The sequence below is a fragment of the Ceratosolen solmsi genome, unplaced genomic scaffold, assembly GCF_000503995.2.
Source record: "Ceratosolen solmsi marchali unplaced genomic scaffold, CerSol_1.0 scaffold25, whole genome shotgun sequence".
Taxonomy (NCBI): domain Eukaryota; kingdom Metazoa; phylum Arthropoda; class Insecta; order Hymenoptera; family Agaonidae; genus Ceratosolen; species Ceratosolen solmsi.
In genome coordinates, this window is record NW_011948444.1 from 993,238 (window position 1) to 1,013,039 (window position 19,802).

The 19,802-nt window shown below is 33.9% G+C and overlaps 3 protein-coding genes across 6 annotated transcripts in view; 1 reads left to right on the top strand and 2 right to left on the bottom strand.

Moving 5' to 3' along the window:
- Positions 1–1,257: 1,257 nt before the first annotated feature.
- Positions 1,258–6,134, top strand: lace (serine palmitoyltransferase long chain base subunit). 2 transcript variants are annotated; one of them, XM_011504330.1, is made up of 9 exons: positions 1,258–1,605; positions 2,953–3,147; positions 3,203–3,357; positions 3,693–3,838; positions 3,909–4,127; positions 4,204–4,367; positions 4,456–4,949; positions 5,040–5,169; positions 5,364–6,134. In XM_011504330.1, the coding sequence occupies exons 1-9, from the start codon at positions 1,351–1,353 to the stop codon at positions 5,469–5,471; spliced, it is 1,866 nt and encodes a 621-aa protein (XP_011502632.1). In that variant the 5' UTR covers positions 1,258–1,350; the 3' UTR covers positions 5,472–6,134. The 2 variants fall into 2 exon arrangements, with proteins under 2 accessions (XP_011502632.1, XP_011502633.1); XM_011504331.1 differs by lacking the exon at positions 5,364–6,134 and having other exon boundaries at positions 4,456–4,964; positions 5,040–5,121.
- Positions 6,135–6,687: 553 nt separating this feature from the next.
- Positions 6,688–7,704, bottom strand: LOC105366027 (gem-associated protein 6). 2 transcript variants are annotated; one of them, XM_011504333.1, is made up of 3 exons: positions 7,442–7,704; positions 7,079–7,302; positions 6,688–7,005 (listed from the first exon to the last, which is right to left on the bottom strand). In XM_011504333.1, exons 1-3 carry the CDS (start codon positions 7,603–7,605, stop codon positions 6,995–6,997), a joined length of 399 nt encoding a protein of 132 aa, XP_011502635.1. In that variant the 5' UTR covers positions 7,606–7,704; the 3' UTR covers positions 6,688–6,994. The 2 variants fall into 2 exon arrangements, with proteins under 2 accessions (XP_011502635.1, XP_011502634.1); XM_011504332.1 differs by having other exon boundaries at positions 6,688–7,302.
- A 3,432-nt stretch (positions 7,705–11,136) lies between these two features.
- Positions 11,137–19,802, bottom strand: part of emb (exportin-1 emb) — an 11,118-nt gene continuing 2,452 nt past the window's right edge. For both annotated transcript variants that reach the window (XM_011504336.1, XM_011504334.1), the window contains exons 2-14: positions 16,551–16,793; positions 16,287–16,481; positions 15,813–16,163; positions 14,896–15,615; positions 14,574–14,808; positions 14,324–14,487; positions 13,994–14,128; positions 13,782–13,925; positions 13,569–13,715; positions 13,239–13,487; positions 12,891–13,143; positions 12,560–12,810; positions 11,137–12,339 (exon numbers count right to left, since the gene is read on the bottom strand). In XM_011504336.1, the coding sequence (XP_011502638.1) occupies positions 12,193–12,339; positions 12,560–12,810; positions 12,891–13,143; positions 13,239–13,487; positions 13,569–13,715; positions 13,782–13,925; positions 13,994–14,128; positions 14,324–14,487; positions 14,574–14,808; positions 14,896–15,615; positions 15,813–16,163; positions 16,287–16,481; positions 16,551–16,748 (3,189 nt within the window). In that variant the 5' untranslated portion in view covers positions 16,749–16,793 and the 3' untranslated portion in view covers positions 11,137–12,192. The remainder of the gene's footprint in view (positions 12,340–12,559; positions 12,811–12,890; positions 13,144–13,238; positions 13,488–13,568; positions 13,716–13,781; positions 13,926–13,993; positions 14,129–14,323; positions 14,488–14,573; positions 14,809–14,895; positions 15,616–15,812; positions 16,164–16,286; positions 16,482–16,550; positions 16,794–19,802) is intronic.

Sequence of the window (19,802 nt, forward strand, 5' to 3'; positions counted from 1 at the left end):
CCGCACCTTCGACGCTATGCAAGTCGCCCAAGCAAAGACGAACTCTATCCTACGGACAAACTCAATTCGAAAGTCGAGCGTACGGGGGAGGGGGGCTGGAGCGGGGCGGGCGAATGGGGAGCAGTAGTCGGTCGTGTCCAGGAACGCTGCTAAATAACAGCGAGCATTCGAAATATTTGCACGAAAGGCGAGATATTGCCAGGGATTGTGACCTTGGGAGGAAATGGAGCCGCATTTGCATCTTAATTTTTCAATTTATCTCTTACCTTTGTCATTGTCGTCGAGCGGCAAAAACCGGCATCATCGTACGCTCTACTCTACTCACTTGCTCAATCTCTCACTCATTCTCTGTTCTCTCTCTCTCTCTCTCTCTCTCAATCTTTCTCTCTCAATCTCTCGATAATCCAACGATTCGAAAGAGCCGAGGGATAATTATCGAATCGGTAATGAACAATAAGAAGCCACCGCCGCTTCACCGCTCTGTTTAATCTACACTTAGGTAAACGCGACTATCAGCCTGGCTAACGTAATAATTATTTGTTAATTTTTTATGAAACCGATAATGCAAAGGCAAGATGATGCAACGATCGTTAACGTTAGTAGACATAGTGGACGGACAGACATCGATCGCCACTTGTCGTTCGTCTATGCACGCATAGTGAGTGCTCTACATACATAAGCCCAACTACTAAATGGTCCAATCGCATTATTTATTAATAATTAAAGGCTGCATTTGCGTATTCGGGGAATGTCTTTGTAATGTGCAACGACCGCTCTTTCATTGGCAGAGTGGAAGCTGACGGGGCGAGAAACATTGGCCTCATCCGTCATCATAGAACGAGACGAGAGACGGTGGCCGTATCGTTCGTTCCTCTCTCTCTCTCTCTCTCTCTCTCTCTCTCTCTCTCTTAACGAAAAGAAGAGGGCCCTAAGCAGTGGAGTCTCTTTAAGGCGACCTTCGTTGTCATCGAAGGACGTGGCTGGAGGACGGTCGGTGGTTGGGGCGCGCTCGGGGCGACTTTGACGAATCGGGCCGTTCATCGCTTTATCGATCGTAGTTCGTCGCGTTGCTTGCGCGACACGGATCCGATCGTCCGATTCCCTCTCCTCCACGGCCAGCCAACGGCGGAGCGGCGACACGCGTGCCCGAGTCGTGATTTCGCCTCGAGGCGGCGCCCGACGTCGCACTGCGCCGGCAAGAACTGCGGCCGTACGGCTACGGCTGCGGTTGCGGCTACGGTTCCGGCTGCGGCTGCGGATGCGGCGGCCAGTGCCAGTGGGGCCAGCCGTTAGTGGGGATCGGCACGAGGCCGGTGAATTATCGAGCGAGTTCTCGTGTCTCTTTGGTTAATGGTCGGTGATTGGCGGCGTCGGCCAGTGGGACGAGAGCGCCAGGTCGAAAGTCAGGTTCCTTGGTCAGGTACGATCGGGACGCGGATCGAGGCCATGGCGACGACGTCGAGGAGAACATGCGTGGGCACGACCCTGACCGAGATCAGCGAGACGGAGCAGCGGATTCAGGCCAACGGCATAACCTCGCGACTCGGTTGTCGAGTCAATAACAACGGCTACGCCAAGGCACACCCAGCCAACGGACATCCGAGGGTGAGTTACGCTTGGTTTGGCTCGGTAACGTTCGGTTCGGTTCGGCTCGATATTTGTCAGTTTCTCTCTCTCTCTCTCTCTCTCTCTCTCTCTCTCTCTCTCGTCCATCCACTTGCTTCCTCCTTCTCCTTTGCAATTAGATGCATACACCTTATGGTTAACGCGGACTATTGTCGCACACGATCATCATGCGCTCCTTTCTTCCTTCCTTCTTATATTGTCTTCAATTTATTTTTATCGATCCCCCCCTCCCCCCTCCTATCCCGAATATCTCACTCTCACATGCCTTTTCACATTTCATCGATCTCTCTTATTCAATCGAATTAATTCTTTTTTATACGCTTTTTACCGGTTAACAGTTTGTCACTCATCGCCTTTCATATGCATTAATTAATTTATTTATTTATTCATTTGTTCGTTTATTCGTTCATTCATTCATTCATTCGTTCATTCATTCGTTTACGTTTTAGCGGGTGCGGTGAGCGTAAAGTAGTATAATCGAGGTGTCCAACGCGTTTAGCCACATGGCTCTGAACACTTAGCTCTGTAGCTGCGAAAGAGAAATTTTCAAATATCGAATGATAGTGTACGAGAAGCGTGAGACTTAAGTAAATTAGTATTTCATTAAAAAAATTAAAAAAAAAAAACGCATCGACGAGGTTTTTACGTATATGTGTGATGTGATGTGCCGTGCACTGTCGTATAAATTTAAAAGCGGCTTCTGTCCCCTCTATCTGTGCAGCCACGCTTTCTCTCCTCTCTCTCTCTCTCTCTCTCTCTGTCTCGTCGTACGTAAATAGTATTATATCGTTTGAAAAGCCCGTCTATTAAATGCCCTTTTATAAGAATTTATTTAATTTATTCGAGTAATGCTCTTTCGATGCTGTTATACTGTAACAAGTTTTAGCGAATTATGTCGAATGTTCGATAAATCGTGACCGCTAAAATATTGTTTACTATTAAAAGCGATTTTATAATTGAAAATGGAATAATAGTAATGCGCTTTGTGAACAATGAGACCGGGGGCGGCGGCACTATTACCTTGCCGGCAAGCAATATTATTCGCTTTTATTTCCTTGCTTGAGATTAAAGAAAACCATGTTATCATATTGTTATACATTTTGTTACATTTTACCTCGGACAATTCCATTTTTCCATTTGCAGTCATTCCATCACTCCATGTAATCGACATTATACAATCGGCATTAATACAATCGACTTATATAATCCCAGATTATATTAATGTTTAAGTTAATGATGCTGCGTCTTTGTTTACAGCCTTGTCCCTTGAGAGGTTATATCGTTTGCTATACTTTATAATATTGTGATCTTATGTTTTATATTCAGTTTATACGTGAAAGTAAAGATGAGAAGGAAAATCGAACGTATCCGATCAAATTGTCAAAGTACAACGAGTCATTTGAAAAAGTGCCATTTATCACTGCTGCTCTTACTCACTTTGGCTTCTATATTCTCATGTTCTTGGGATTTATAAATCAACTGCTTTTTACGCCAAATGTTGCTAAAGAGCGAAAAAGAAAGGTGTGTAAATTATTTAATAATCTAGTGCATGAATTATAGAAAGTTTATGTTGCAGGGATATGCTCCTCTTTATGAAAACTTTGAACAATTCTATTTACGATATGTCTATAGAAGAGTGAGAGATTGTTGGAATCGTCCAATTTGTTCGGTACCTGGTGCAACAGTCGTGCTTAAAGATCGCACGACCAATGATTATGGCTGGACGTTCGAGTAGATATTACTTTCATACCATAATGTTTCTACTCTTCCTCGATGCTTTAAAATCTCGTTTACCAATAATTGTTATTTATACTTTCATCATCAATTGTTCGTTTCTGTATTTTTCTTCTTTGTTTTGTTTTTTATTTATTTATTTAATTTTTTTCATAATACTATTACCCATAAAGTGCTTAAAAAATAATGAATAATTCTTAAATCATGGCTAGGATTTGTCTTGTAAAGATTTTAACAATTTAAAGATATGTCATTTAGAAAATTCATACTACAAGGTAATAATATTCTGTATACGAGACATTTGGCTACAATTAAATAATTCTTTGCGACAGATTTACCGGCACCGAAACCAAATGCATAAATCTCGGCTCCTATAACTATCTGGGATTTGCAGAATCAACCGGACCCTGCGCAGAGGAAAGTATCCGCACTTTAAAGAAATTTGGATGTTCTAGTTGCAGCAGTAGACTGGAATTAGGTAAACGATGAATAACGATAATAGCTGCCATTGGATAGAGTTATATCAAATGTAATATTATGAATTTCAGGTAGTATGCCTATACACAATGAATTGGAACAGCTGACAGCTCGATTTTTAGGCGTTGAGGATGCCATAGTTTTTGGAATGGGCTTTGCCACAAATACTTTAAACTTACCATCGCTAGTATCAGCAGGCAGTCTTGTTCTAAGCGACGAGAAGAATCATGCATCAGTTATTCTAGGATTACGACTCTCGGGCGCGATTATTAGAGTTTTTAAACATAACAGTAAATGCAAATTTTCTTGGACTACTTATACTTAATGGTCGACTAAAAATAAAGAAATTGTACAAATATATTCCAGATGTTAAGCATTTGGAAGATTGCTTGAAGAAAGCTATTTTATTAGGTCAGCAAAATACGGGCGAACCTTGGAAGAAAATTATCATTGTTGTCGAGGGAATCTATTCAATGGAGGGATCTATAGTTCATCTTCCAGAAATACTTAAACTGAAAAAAAAATATAAGGCAATATATCGATTGTGAAAATTTTGTCATTAAGCGCGATGCCAGGGCACATCATGACACATTGCTATATAAATATTCTCATCCGTAGGCATATCTTTATTTAGACGAAGCACACAGTACAGGGGCAATTGGAAAGCGTGGCCGAGGAATATGTGATTATTACGATGTCGATCCACGAGAAGTCGACATTCTAATGGGCACGTTCACTAAAAGTTTTGGTTCAGCCGGTGGCTACATCGCTGGCACTAAGGTAGCAAATATTTTAAGAAACAAACATAAGAATACCGCTGTTCACTTATTTAATTCTGCATTTCTTCAGACACTGATCAATTATTTGCGAGTACACAGCCATGCACACTCATACGCAATGTCAATGTCACCTCCCATAGCCCAGCAAATTATTACATCGATGAAAATAATCGCCGGCGAGGATGGCACCGATGCCGGTAAAAAACGAACGAAACAGTTGGCGAGAAATACCAGGTATTTTAGGCGCAAACTAAATCAAATCGGTGTAATTACTTATGGAAATGAAAATTCACCCGTCGTGCCGATGCTCGTGTATCTCTTCTCAAAAATTGGGTAACCCATAAGCACGTGAGATATTAACAAGTCATTTCTCTTCTTTTAGTGAAATATCTTTTTTTTTTCTCTCTCTCTTTCTTATTACAGTTCCGTAGTGAGAACTCTAACGACACGTAATATAGCTACAGTTGGTGTTGGTTTCCCAGCAACGCCACTTATGGAAGGGAGAATAAGATTTTGCCTATCAGCCGCGCACACCAAAGAGCAACTTGACTATGTACGTTCAATTGGTATATCTATGATGATTATTGTCGTTGTGTAATATTGGTAAAGAAATCGCGAACAAAATGATTTCTAACTGGCACGAGAGGATAATAATCACGTGTCACGGACAATCACATACCCTTCATTGTTACTATTACGTTGTCATTTTCTTCGCAATCACTTTAAGCCGTTTATTCGCTTTTCTAGGTATTAAAAAACATCGAAGATATCTCAGGCACTCTTGGATTAAAATACTCAAACAAGCCGCGCGATCCTAATCCAATAGAGTATTATTCAGATAGTGAAACGGAATGACCTACCTCATAGCATAATAAGGCCAATACATACGATTGAATTTGTCGCGTTAAGGGCGGCGGTAAGGCGAGAAGAAGTTTCCAAATGGTTTTTTGAAGCATATCCACGATTCGCTTATAGCCGTCAGATACTGGATTGACATGTCATTTTACTCGAGCTTTTCAGTCTCCAAAGTCAGGGTAAAACGATTCAAGAGCGATGTAAAATAATGAAAATAATAATAGATGGTATAATTATGTATAAGAACAATGACGAATAGACCAAATATGTACTGAGTTAATTTGCGGCTTAGCAAAAAATTGGTCGGTCTTGAGATTTGATAATATTTATATCAATCGATACATCCTTCGATATGTATATTAGCAAATCTTTGGATAAACAATGAATAATAGTACATTCATTAAAACTTGTAAATTATGATTGACGCTGCCTTAAAATACTGCATCCTCGTTATGCGGTATATATAATTTAGCTTAGCATTTGAATAATTTATGAGCTTCTATAAATAATTTTTCCAAATATTCTCTAATTTGAAATCAGTAAACAATGTTATTGCTACATAGATTTATGCGATTCAAATGTTTCTGTTTATGTTGTAGAATTTTGTTTTTTTTATGTTTATTAAGCGAGACTTTAAAAACTTATCTACTTTTAATAGAAATGAAATACATCTTATATTTCTATAAATTATATATGCACACATACAATACACTCACATACACACACACACACACACACACACACACAACAAACAAACAAACAAACAAACAAACAAACAAACACAGAAACAGACAAAAAGAGCAAAGAAAACTCAAGTATTTGTAAAAATTGTTAATCAACATTAGTTATTAAATATATTATTGAATAACTAACAATTACTTATTTCAAATTCTTGAGTTTGCATTTGACAGCAATTCACTTACAATACTATATAAAAATAAAATTATTTTTTAAGATTCTTAATCTTGATTTAGATCTTTATTCTATTTAATTAATACAAGGTGACATAAACGATAGGCATGAAATATATAGGGTATCTATTTTAAAATATAGTTTAAACTTTTTAAATTGCCATAGCACTTATTTTTATAAATCGCTAAATTATTTATGTTAACCATTATATGCTTAATATTGTTTTTTATATTATGTATTTAAACTATAAAACATCTGTTATCTTACTTATAACAAACAAATAATTGATACATATATTATAATTTTATATTTGTATATTTCATATTTCAAGCACGTACAAAAATATAAATGGAATATTTTTCATACACATAAGTCTTGACAATGCCTTGGCTACTAATGCCCATATCGTAAGCATATCTTTTGAATGTGATTTCACTTTATACACGCATACATTCCCAACGTGATCACGACTTTATTTTTGTAATAAATATTGGAATAAAATTGTTGCGCAAAATAAATTAGCATCGAACGGCGTAATGGCTTTGACCTAGTTTGAATCTTTTTCACAAGCCTTCAAAATGAAGCGTGTCTTAGGAGAGTTTGTATTCTGTTCAAGATAATGCTGTTTAAACAAATACAATTATCAGGTCCAAAAGGTGGTCTTATTTCCAGTGTATCTTTAATATATAAATTACCTTTATCTTCTGAGACAGGAAAATGATTTTCTAATAATAATTTAACTACCGAATACTTTCTTTTCATCAGTTCCTGTTCCGGCATATGTATTTCTGGCGCAACAAACATTTCTGGTAATAAAAATTCATTATCAAAAGAACATTCAAATTTTTTAATCGCTCCTCTCATTATGATTTTTAATTGCATCTTTTCCTCTCCTTCTTTAGGTTGCATTAATACAATACTAAATTAAATAAAATAATCGATGAATGACGTATTAATGAATAATTTTTAATAATATTTTTTTAATGTTCGTAACAGACGCTCATATTATAAAAGATTTACGTTATATATTGTAAGTATGAAGAAAATGAAATCCTAACCTCTCCGAAACTGGATCAATCGTATATACAAAGCCAATGTGTACATTGGAATCTTCGGTTGTGATTGTTACTTTTTTGTTTACATAACTTTTGTATAGAATTGGATCGCTTGTGTAAATTTTGTGCAAAATGCTGGTTGAATCGTTACTTACTTCCGAAGACATGATTAACGGCCTGGTTATGTCAATATAATCGACTGCATTTACTAATTGAAATCAATTGTTTATTGAAATGAAGAAAAACCGTTTAAAAATATCACTCACTGACTAATATGACTTTCAAAACTTTATTTTTTAATTCAATTCTACGATCGTCTCAATTTAAAATTACCAAGCCACTTTAATTACGTCGTAGTACCAGCGCCATACAGTTCTAAAGCCTCCAACCATAAAGCGTCGTCAGTATTGATATTTTTACTATTTCATATCGGCGAAGATCTATCTGCCCGTCCATGGTAGCTGGTACCATGTGCAAATGGATAGTGATTAGGTCTACGATTCATGCTTTTCCTATTTAATAAAATATATTATATTACATTGTAAACTTTTGAATAATCTACTCAACGCCCTACCAGTGCATATGTATTAAAATAATTATTGACTATGAAATAAAAAAAAAAAAAAAAAAACCAATAATCTATTAATAATATGAAAATTCAGTGGTATTTTATATTTTATTAGTAAGTATTATTAAACTCATTACATTGCCGTTATAATGAATAACTGATTGAACGAATTTTTAACTTAAGCCATCCATTCGCCCAGTCGAACGTGTAATTAAATTAATATAATTAATTACGTTCAAACCACAACTACGTACTCTATCACACGATTTTCGATTTCATTAATCGTCTACTTCGTTTATTTTGTGACTTTTTGAAATCTACTTTCCGACATTGATTTTTTCACTTTTTCATTCTTTCTTCCCTTTTCTTTTATTTATTTATTTTTTTGCAATTTAAAACAATAAATTAATGTTTTTTACGTTAGTATTATTTGAAACTTTTGACACTTTATTCAATGAAGATTTTCGATGATCCAGGTATGCCGTGCATGCATTCGGTGCTGCTGACATTAGCTTTTCTCAAATTATTCTAACGAATTTCTAGTTTAAAACATACTATATAAATTGTGTAATTTATCGCAAACATATTTTGTATTCATTTAAAGCGTGTGAACGAAAATTGTAAAATATATAAAATAATTGATCGAAATAAATAAACGAAACCAAAAAACTTCCAATATATCTGGCATTGAGATACGAATGCAAAGCTACAAAAACTGATTATAGAATAATAATAAATTTTAATGTTTATCTTCAATTTAAAGCAGCAATAAACGAAATGTAAAATTTTCTTATTAAATTTTAATACAATAAATGCTCAGTAATTTATTTTAATTATAATCAATTTATTTATATATCCGGAATATTTTCAGTTGAAATATTAATAATTTCTATGGAATTTCGAACGAATGATGAAATGAAAAAGAATATACGAATAACAAGACGAAAATAATTTTAATTTATACGTTATCGATAATAGTTGTATTGATTTTCAAATAAATACAGCTGCATATCAAAAAGTGACGCACAACCGATATTCAGAGATTTCTCTCTCTCTCTCTTTCTTGTTTTCTTCGATCTTCTTCGAGGACGGCATGTTGGGGTGCTAGAACCGGAGTGTCTTGGGACGCATAGTACATTATTGTAATGGCTCCAAATACTCCAGTTGAGTCACTGATGTCCCCATATATGCGTAGCTCGCAAGATCGTACAAATTACACGTTTGTTCTCTCTCACATTCATTAATCCGTGTGTCATCTGCATTTTTCTTTATATAACATATATATATATATATATATATATATATATATATATATATATATATATATATACACATATATATACATACATACGCACACACGCTCATACCCACCCACACACATACACACAAATATGTATATGCATGTGTGCATATATATACACACGCGCGCGCATACTACATACGCGCAGACAAATATTTATGCATACATTTTATGTTTATGTATACATATACCATACCATATACATATACAAATATTTATGTATATATATGCCTATGTATACGTACATACATCAACATATATATATATATATATATATATATATATATATATATAAATAAATATATGCATTCATTACTTTTTTTTGTTTGTTTGTTGCCTTAGATTTGCTTTCCGTAGGCATGCATAGACTGCTAATAATCAAGTCCCACTCACCACGTAAAATATAATATCCGTAGTAAATACCCTTTTTGAACGATCCATCTTTAAAAAATTTTATGTGCTCATACCTTGTACCCACACTTTAAGCCAGTGTTTGGAAGTACGTTGATTTTATCCTTTTTCTTTTCATGATGTACTCTTCGAAAATGTGAAAGTATTGTTACCTATAATGTTTCTTTATGTAGTACAAATGATGTTCCATTCATACTTTTATTACTTATATATTGGACAGCTGTTTACAAATTTATCATATCACATTTATTTAGCCAAAAAAACAATTTTTTTTATACAATTACCCTATGTAGTCGCAATTCTTTTACGTTTAACGTCTTATACAAGTGAATCGCATTTACAATATCATTTTTCTCTTCACTTTTTATCTTTCGTTCATTTCTCACTCGTACTTATATTCTCTCGCGCTCGTTCATTTTCATGTTCTACATCTCTACGCCTCTTTATCATCGTTTCGTATTAACCGATTAACGAATTGTCTTCAATCTTTTTAGTTGATTTTTTTTTCTTTCTTTTTTGGTACAACTCGCACGTTTTCAAGAGTTCAACGATGACGCGATATCCATTAAGGGTACTTACTTCACGTTATTATTTTCTATGACTTTATAAAAAGGATTCACGTATTTATTTGTAGAAAATATTTCTAGATTCCTGTTTACCTACATACTTCAATCCACTCGATAATGATCATTCGAAATCTCGTTCTATTCATATTCATATTAATATTTAAATTCATATTCTTTCTCTCTCTCGCCCTTTTTATCTTGCGTGCGCTCTCTCGCTCCTTCTTTCCAAAAATCATTTGGATTTCTGTTGCTTTTTTGTCACTTTTGTAATTTTCTTTTCTTTAAGGTAATTTCCTCAAACGCGTACGCCAGCGATGCACATTTGAATTAGAAAATAAATTGACTAAGATACAGACAATATGAAATTTTGAAAAATCAGTTTTCTGATAATTTCTTTTACAAGCGCGCTGTATATCTTGAAGCATTTTATGATTATTTTGTACAAACTAATTAAAATAATTAATTCACAGGTAAATTCATTCTTTTTAGCGGTGCAACTAGCTTATTGTAAACAAAAAAAAACTTGTTATATAAATTTTGACAAATCAACTCGTTTGCGTTTGCTTGAACTAAACAATGAATCGATGTTGAAAATTAAGAAATTTGATTTTTCAAAATTTTATTTTGACTTTCATCAACTTAAAATGCAAAAACAATTACGTATGCTCTTCCTTGAGTGAAGAAGGTATTATACACTTTTTCAAGTAAAAATATAGTTTGAGCGACGTAATGGTCCCAGACTTATGTAAATGAATTCAAGCATTTCAGAAATCATATCGTTTGGCTATTGCTCTCAGGATTTGTGAGTTACATGAATTAAAGAAAGAAAAAAAAATAAATAAAAAAATAAAAAAAAATGAAGAAATGCTTTGATTCTAACAAAATGTATCGTAAAAATTGTATTTGTTTAATGTTGGAGGACTCTAAATAGCATTTTACTATTTTATCAAACATGAGCGTATGGTATTCCTTCAAAACACCAACAGTAATTTGCGATTATGTTTTTTCTTTAATTTACATGGTGCCAATAATTCAAGACTCGCAGTTGATATAAGTAACTGTAATATTAATATTATAATACAACTTCACTCGGTTAAAAACACACATATTCGTCTAGCACATTTATATCGCTTAAAACCCTGCTACGGCGATCCCATTTAATGCACTAGATTTTTTATATTTATCTGGTGTTCTCACTCGCACTTGCACACTCGAGTCATCCTTGGCTTAATACATACTTTCAATGATTGTAATCGTAATTATGAGCAAGAAGAGAAAAGTGCACGTTCAGCTGTCGCACTCGTCACATTTAACTTTAGCATAACAAATTATTATTTTTTCAGTGACAGAAAGTTGAACGTTAGAGCTGCCTTGTGTCATAATTATAGGGACTTGACGAATATTAAGATCAAAAAATTAAATGATATTTCACACACGCAAACACAATGTCTCAATACGTTCGTAAACTCACAGAATAACATTACTAATTTTCATTTTAGTTTATTGTTCGTTTACCACCGCATTCCTTGTTTACTATCATTTCTATGTAAGAAACGTAGTTGTTAGTTCAACTGTAAGCGTACACGAAATAGCATCGCCAAGCAAGGCATTTCACATTTTTACCCACAACAAAAACTTCATTTTCATTTTTAAAATCTTATAACAGATAAACAAACAGTCATCGCGTTTCTTTGTTTTACCCTTTTAACAATGGGCAAATAGTTATATTTTACACTCGTCATTTTTTTTTGTTTCTCGTCTTTTAATTAACGTGTGTCCTGTGTTGTACGTTTGCATATTCGATAGTGGTGGTAGGATTGGTTGCAGGTAAAGAAGAACGATTGTACCTACAGCAGAGCGTCATTTGTTCTGGTGTGCAGAAAACATTGATGGGGTTTTCACGAATTATTCAGTCCTGCATTTCTTCTAGAATTTCATAAGGATTAATAATGCCTGGTACAGACATCTGCAGTCGCCTTTTTTCTTCTTCGGCCATACGTAGGGCACTTTCTCTTTCTTCCAAATACAAATCAGAGTCATCCTCGCCGGTATATTCCTGATGATAATTTATCGATTTGTTAAAAATTCATTCAAAATAAGAAACAAAAATACATTACGAGCCTTATAATTATCTTTCACAAAGATAAAAATTAACTATTTTTTCTATACCTTAGTAATATATTGAGAAAATAATGACAAGAATATTGGAGAAAAAAAAAATTTATTTACAATCTACTCATTGCTAATAGTTTATTTAAATTTCAAGCCACACTTACTCTTATTTGAACAAGAAAATCTCTCAAGTGTTCTTTAAAAGCTGGGATATCTTGATTAAGATTAAAAAGACCTTGAACTGTAATCTTAATTTGATTTTCTGTTAAATGAGGGAAAGCTGCATTTAGCAATCTCGCTACAAATTCTTGAACGTACAAAGTGTTAACTGGTATAGGGCCTAATGATACTTTGATTCTTCCTAATTCAACTAACGTAAACATGTATGCCAAAATAGTTGCATGCATTGTCAGACCTGTTAACAAAAGGAATTAGATGAAATTGGCAATTGGGTATAAAAATAATCGAAAGATAAAAGAGTAAAATGAAGTTTACCAGCTGTATGTGATGTATCTGTAACAACACTAAATATATGTTGAAGAATGTCCGTGAAGTATGTTTGATAGAAGCTTTGGGAAGCTTCTTCATGTTTTTCCATATTTCTAAATAATTGATACAGGATTTGTAATCCAGTATCAGCAACATTCCTCATAGTGTGTTTAAAAGCCCAGATAACAGAGTCAAGAACTAATTTGAATTGAACTGGTTGTATCGAAAGGCATGCAGGGAAACAATGAGCATTCACTGCCTATAATATAATTAATTTATTGCATTAAATAATACATACGTGTATTTAAATGGATCATGTAAATTAATAAGAAGATAATATTAAAGTTTCATCACCTGTAGCAATAGGAAGAAATTTGTTCTATGTTCCGGAAATTCTTCAAAGTCTTTGTTAATCATGTCAAGTGTACATTTAAATACAGCTTCAAAAATTTTGGGCACCTCGCTGGTAATATGACCTTCAAGTTTATTTACTATTATGGCCATTGCACTAAGCACTTCAGGCTCTCTGGCACAAGGAATATTTGTCTTTTGATAATCTAAAAGCACTGCATCCAATAAAGGCGGTATGAAATTATCCAAGACCTGAAGATAAAAAGAAAAAAGTAACCAATTATAATTAACAAAATTAATTTTTCATTTAGATGTGAAAGTACACAAATATACCATTTGATGATCAGTACACCTATCAATCCAATCTGCTATTAATTTAAGTGTTTCCTTTTTAACAACTCTCATACTTTTAATCAATGGTTGCTTCATTACCATTTCCCCGTTCAAAGCTATTGCAGCACTTATATTTTCACTCATTACCTATAGTGACAAAGAAGAAATTTGCATATAATAGAAAACAATTGTAATGTTTACGTAAAATCTTACCTTATACACATTTAACATATCTAAATATATTCTCCCTAGCTGAATCATGTAAGGGTGCCCAAGGGCTTTACACGCTCTAACATTTGTTTTGAGAATGCTAGCAAGTTGTTTCACAGCTTCTTGATCTTTCAGTACCTCGACGTTCTAATAAAACATCAACAGTATTAATATTATATAAATGAATTAAAAGTATTATAATAGTTTTAACATACCTTAGCTGCTTGATTAATAATTTCATCCCAAACTTGGTTAGGTAGAAGCATATATTTTTCTATCAAATGCTCTTGCATTACAGCATCTGTTTGCGTTCCAATCATGTATCCTACTGCTTCATAAAAAGTGTGTACCTATTATATGAAATTTAAAAATAATGACATATTTATTAATTTATAAGTATATCACGTCAAGTAATTTATACAACAAAGAATTTATTATAACAGTTAATAAAATTTTCGTTTAATACGTCCATTGAATAAATCATATATAAATTGATCAATTAATGGACAATTAAACATGAAATTAAAAAAAAAATCAATAACTACCTGTTGCGTCTGAAGATCACAAATAATTGTGCTTATAGTAGATAAAATTTCATCTATAAAAGGCATAGCTTCACCAAGTTGTACAGTCACAAAATGCCGTCTACATTTCAGTGCAATTTTAATAAAAGTGTCACAAGCCATATCTTGCACACCCTCGTGCGTTTCTTAAAAGGAATTTTTTTCATTATAAATACATTTGAAAGTAAGTTTCACATAAAAATAAAAAATATGTACCATAAAAGATACTTACCATGCATAAATTCAAAAAGCTTGTTGACAACCGTTTTCAAGAACTTCCAATGTGCTCTTAAAAATCGCGGATATTGACCAACAACATACATAATGTTACTCGCAATAATAGCTTTATTGTCTTTACCCTTTTTTTGTTCACATAATCCAAGCAAATCTTTAATAACTGTAACTAAAAATCTCTTTTCATCTTCTTCATGCATTGCACCAGAAATACTACCTATAGCCCAGCACAACTGAAATATGTATATTATCATTATTGTTAAAGTACATTATAAGAATCAGGTAAAAAAATTCTTTTCAATATTAGTAATTTAATTTACCGTATTAAGATTTTTCCAAGACCATTCAGAACCATTTACTTGATTTTGTAGTTTTTCAGTCATAACGCGTTCAGTATCAACGCAATCAAGATGAGTCAGATACACTAAAGTTTCCCTCATATTTTTATACAAATTAATTGCATCAGTATCTTTCATAAATTCTCTTACGACTTCACCATTTTCATTTTCAACAACAAGCACCTCCTCTGGTTTGGCCATCCTACTAATCATAATATAACGCACTTTAGTTAGAACTTGAGAGTAAAATACTCTTCGTGGTGGAAGAGTCATATTTTTATTTATAAAAAGTGGTACTGGTGAAGATAATGGATTGTCCCTGTAAAGGTTAGTAGCAAGTCCATTCCAATATTCTAAACAGATTTTGAAAATTTCTACTTCCTCCACTTCTGAAATCAACACGAGATAATGTAATGCTTTCAGTAAATTCTCATTCAACTGTTTGTTTTCTACTAATTGACCATGTTCCTTTAGATAAGTGCATAGGAACATGGCAAGATTTTGAATAAAATTTTGTTCTTGATCTTGACCGATCGCGTAAGCATCACGTATATTCGTCTCCAAGGATAACATTTGTTCTAGTTGTTCCATTGTGTTTACAAATAGCACAATAAACATATCATCGTAATTGGATACAGTCACTGCAGCAATTTCGGTTAAACACTTCAATGTTACATTTCTGAATATTGGAACGTTTAAAAACTACAAAAATATATATTAATATGTTAGTAATATGAAATGTATCTGTGCAATCGGTTGATTTTAAGTGGTGTCTTGGCAAAATTTTTAAAAATAAAATTATATAAAATACATGTAATTCGTGTCTTTATTTCTGTTACTTAATTCTGCTACTTAATATACATTAATGAATATGTATAATACGAATGGAAGGCACTTACTTTAAATATTAAGGTTGTGATAAGCTTTGTTTCAAAAATATATCCTAAGGGAATCCAATTTAAAAATCTTAAAAGAGTTTCCAAGGTAATAGCCACTAACGAAACATTTTGTGAATTATCCATGACAAATTGACAGAGTTGAAAAATTTGTGAAAATTCGTTGCACATTGTATCTTTTAAATGTTTTGCCTTTGTTTGCGTCATTTGTCCACTAGAAAAGTCAAATACTTCTTCTGATAAAAGCTTCAAAATAGCCATATTATTTTGACAGAGACTCTCATTTGTTTTACTGGCACCTACAATATCATCAATAAAAGATTCCCAGTTTTTTGGCCATTCTCGCTTTAATACCTATCAATTATAAATGCACTTGTTTAAATTTAAATCAAATTTATGACAATATTACATTGATGCTTTAAATATCAAAATCATAAGGATATTAATTTTATAAATCATATAAAACTATGATAATACCTGAACAAGAATCATATTTAATTTATTAAGATAAACTTTGGAAGTTTCAAGAGTTGTAGGATCACTGCTTGTCTTTATAATCAAGCCTACAATGTATTTCTTGATACCTTCGCATTGATTTCGTGGTAAAACTTTCCATCGAGTTTTTATTACTTGTTCCAGAATTTGTAATGCATAGTATTTTGTTTGCTGATTCTATAGTAAAATAACTTTGCTTGTATTTCTTACTAAAATTAATTTTGTTAATTAAAAGTAGTTTTATACCTGTGAAAATTCTAAAATTGTATCAACTCTTGTCCATGCATCCGGATGTTCTTTTAACGTAGTCAGCACCTCTTGTGCAATCCGTTGCTGTTCACCTATTCCCGTGTACATACATCCTACTATATTGTCGAGAAGCGTAATATCCAATTTCTGGTTAAAATCCAGTAATTTAGATGCTTGCTCAGCTAAAGTTGTCATTTTTTATTTTTTTTTTATTAAATTCTTTCGTTTCAAACACACAAACTGAAAAATAATAAATTCTATATTGTAATTGATATATTTTGTTTATTGTTGTTGATGCTTTATATACATAAGTATATGACTTTTAGAGTATTAAATATTTGTTAATTCAAAATAACATGACATCTTTTTACTTCTGTAATTAAACTACGTAGGTAGTAATTTTTTTCTTTTTATTCTCTTAACACAAATACTTTCACAATTTTTATTTCAATGTTGCATCATTAATATTGTATTTAAAAGTTAAGGCTATTTAGTCTTAAATTCTCAAGGAATAATATAATACCATTAAGTTAAAAAAAAAAAAAAAAAGAAGTACGTGTTATTTTTTACCACTATTAAATTTGTATTGTGAGATTATGAAATTTAAATTAGAACCACTAATCTATTAAAATTTAATAAATTTAATAATGTAAAAAGTGAGCACTCAATGTCAAGCAAAATTTCATGAAAGATGAATGTAAAGAAATGTTACATAAAAAGGGTTGATTAAATATTTATTAAAATAAAATATTGAATACAAAAATTTAACTTTTAACAAATTAATAAAGTTAAACGCATTGCTGTACATAATGTAGTAAATCAATTATATAAAACATTTAATTTTAACAATAATTGTTATAATTAATTACAAATATCTATTTTAACATAAATAAATAATCCCTTGACTAATAAATGTACACTTTTAATAAACAAAAGAAATCTGTTCAACAGATTTAAAGTACATTCATTTACAGTTCAATTTTCTGAGTTATTGTATTTCCACAAATGTTCTTGAAAAAAAGAGAAAACAAAAAAAATTAAATTAACATTCCCCTATTACTACAACCCTAGTGTTATTTTTTAGAATTTGTTTAATAATCAAAGACTTACAATGGCGTGTTTCGCACAAATTTTTATAATAATATTAAATGTTGAGAAACTATTTTGAAATGTACAATAAACAAATGCGTGCATAGGTATCTGAGTGAATGAGTGAGTGTGTGTTTGTGTTGTGTGCGCAAGCGTGCACAATGTGCATTTACCGTCAGGCTAATAGCGATACCTTATAAAAAATAAAAAAAAAACAAATAAAAAAAACAAATGAAAGATATATTGCCAATTATTTAAAATAATAAAACCTTGCGAAATCAGGCTAAAATTTTATAAAAGGTCTAATCGAAAGTAAATTAAGAGCATAAAAGCGTTGTACAAATCGTAAAAATAACGTGTTGGTCGTTGTTTTGAGACGGAGAACGAACGCAGCCGAAGGATGCGGAGATGTACAAAGTACTAACTGAGTATCTTAGTACTTGAAACAGGGGCCAACGAGATTTGTTTAGCTTAGATTTGAGAAACAGTACCGATCAACAAGGGGAGGGTTAAGTTAAGTATGGATAAACTTAAGTATCCGTAAAGTTTTCGATATCATCCAAAGAGCCGAATGCGTACGCGTTAAAAATGAAAGAAGGCTAGGGCGAAAATCATAATAGCTGCCACCACCGGCTTTACTTTAAAGGTCCTCCCGAAATCCTTAAACGTGACAAAAACACGCGATACGAGAGAAAGGAGTTTGTTGCGCTCGGTGATCTCTCGCACAAGCGTGCTCCCGTGTAAGAGCGCCTGCGCTCAAAAAGAGAGGTCACCGCACTGCGACCGTTCGGACGGTCCCAACCTAACCTACATTCACCGCGCACGTATGCACTCCATCCTTTGGACGACTTTAAATAAAAGTTTAAAGAGACTTATGCAAAAACGGGAGTGCTAGCCCTTCTCGACGACGACACTCGCGAGCGACTACGGCAGTGCTCCAGACTACTCTTTCGCCTCTCCCGCCCGTACCCCCGGCGTGCTCTCTACCCGTCCACAGCCGTTCCGCACGAGACGGAGGCAAAAAGGCGCGGGAGTCGCGACGTTCCCGGTGCTGATCAACATCAATTTCCGGATCCTTCGACAGTTATCGTCCCGTTCTCTTAACGGCACCCTTCAACGGCCTTACTGTCTCTTTAATTATTTAGCCCCAGGAGATGATTTACACTACCTTGCTCAGCTTCTCTTGGTGATCGCGCGCGCGCACACATACGTATAAGCGAATACACTTGCAGCCGCTGCTCGGCTTTCGCGCGACCCCCTAAAAATTGAGGCACAGTCGCGCAAACAAGCACAACTTCGCGCTAGTTTGCCCGAATCGAAACACATAGAGTCGGTAATAGAAGTCAGTCGGCTCGTAATTTTACAAACTTAACACAAGTATTAAAAAGTTATCCAAACACACTCGCGAACGATTCCCGCGCGCGACCAATTTTCGTTTCTTGTTTTAACGCGCACACAGTCGCCATCTCGCGCGCCTCCTTGCGTTCGTTTTCCATATCGTTTACTCTCGCCATTTCTCTCACCCCACCCCCCTTCGTTTCTCGTTCTTTCTCTCTCATTCTTTCCCACAACTATCCGCATTCTCACACTACACTAACATGTATGTAACACTTACAACAGTCAATCTTGTTTCATCTCTTTCTCTTTCATGCATACTATTTTCCATCTTTCGTTTTCAACGTACACTTCTTTCTCTTTTTCACATATAACATACTCTCATCAACTTTGCCACACGTACACTTACAAACTTTCTTTCTCTCCTTGCGCACGCACGCACGCACACACACCCTTTCCCTTTATCTGTCGCTCATTCGCTCTCGTTCTCTCCTTCTTTTATTCATTGGTCCTAGTACTACAGCAATAAGTGTCTATTTGTCTAGTTCGTACTCGCAATTTGTATCCGTCCTAAGCTTTCTGCGAGCGACGAACAGACAGAGATCGAGAAAACGGTCTTCTGCAACGCATCTATTAACAATTTGCTTATTTATCTCTCTCACTCTCTCTTTCTTCCTTCCTTCCTGCCTTCCTCTCTCACTCGCACACGCATACACACACACATATACGCAAAACACACTCGCATACACTCACTCACTCTCCCTCCATCTCAACCTTTCTCATTCCTATTCCCATTCTCATTCTCATTCTCACTCTCACTCTTTC

Bases quoted from the DNA above. Each gene is read 5' to 3' on its own strand.
- lace (XM_011504330.1), top strand. From the start codon at position 1,351: ATGGTCGGTGATTGGCGGCGTCGGCCAGTGGGACGAGAGCGCCAGGTC. The intron at 4,368-4,455 runs GCAATATATCGA...TCTCATCCGTAG, and splicing joins AACTGAAAAAAAAATATAAG to GCATATCTTTATTTAGACGA. The intron at 4,950-5,039 runs GTAACCCATAAG...TTCTTATTACAG, and splicing joins TATCTCTTCTCAAAAATTGG to TTCCGTAGTGAGAACTCTAA.
- LOC105366027 (XM_011504332.1), bottom strand. From the start codon at position 7,605: ATGTCTTCGGAAGTAAGTAACGATTCAACCAGCATTTTGCACAAAATT. The intron at 7,303-7,441 runs GTTAGGATTTCA...TATTTAATTTAG, and splicing joins ATTGATCCAGTTTCGGAGAG to TATTGTATTAATGCAACCTA.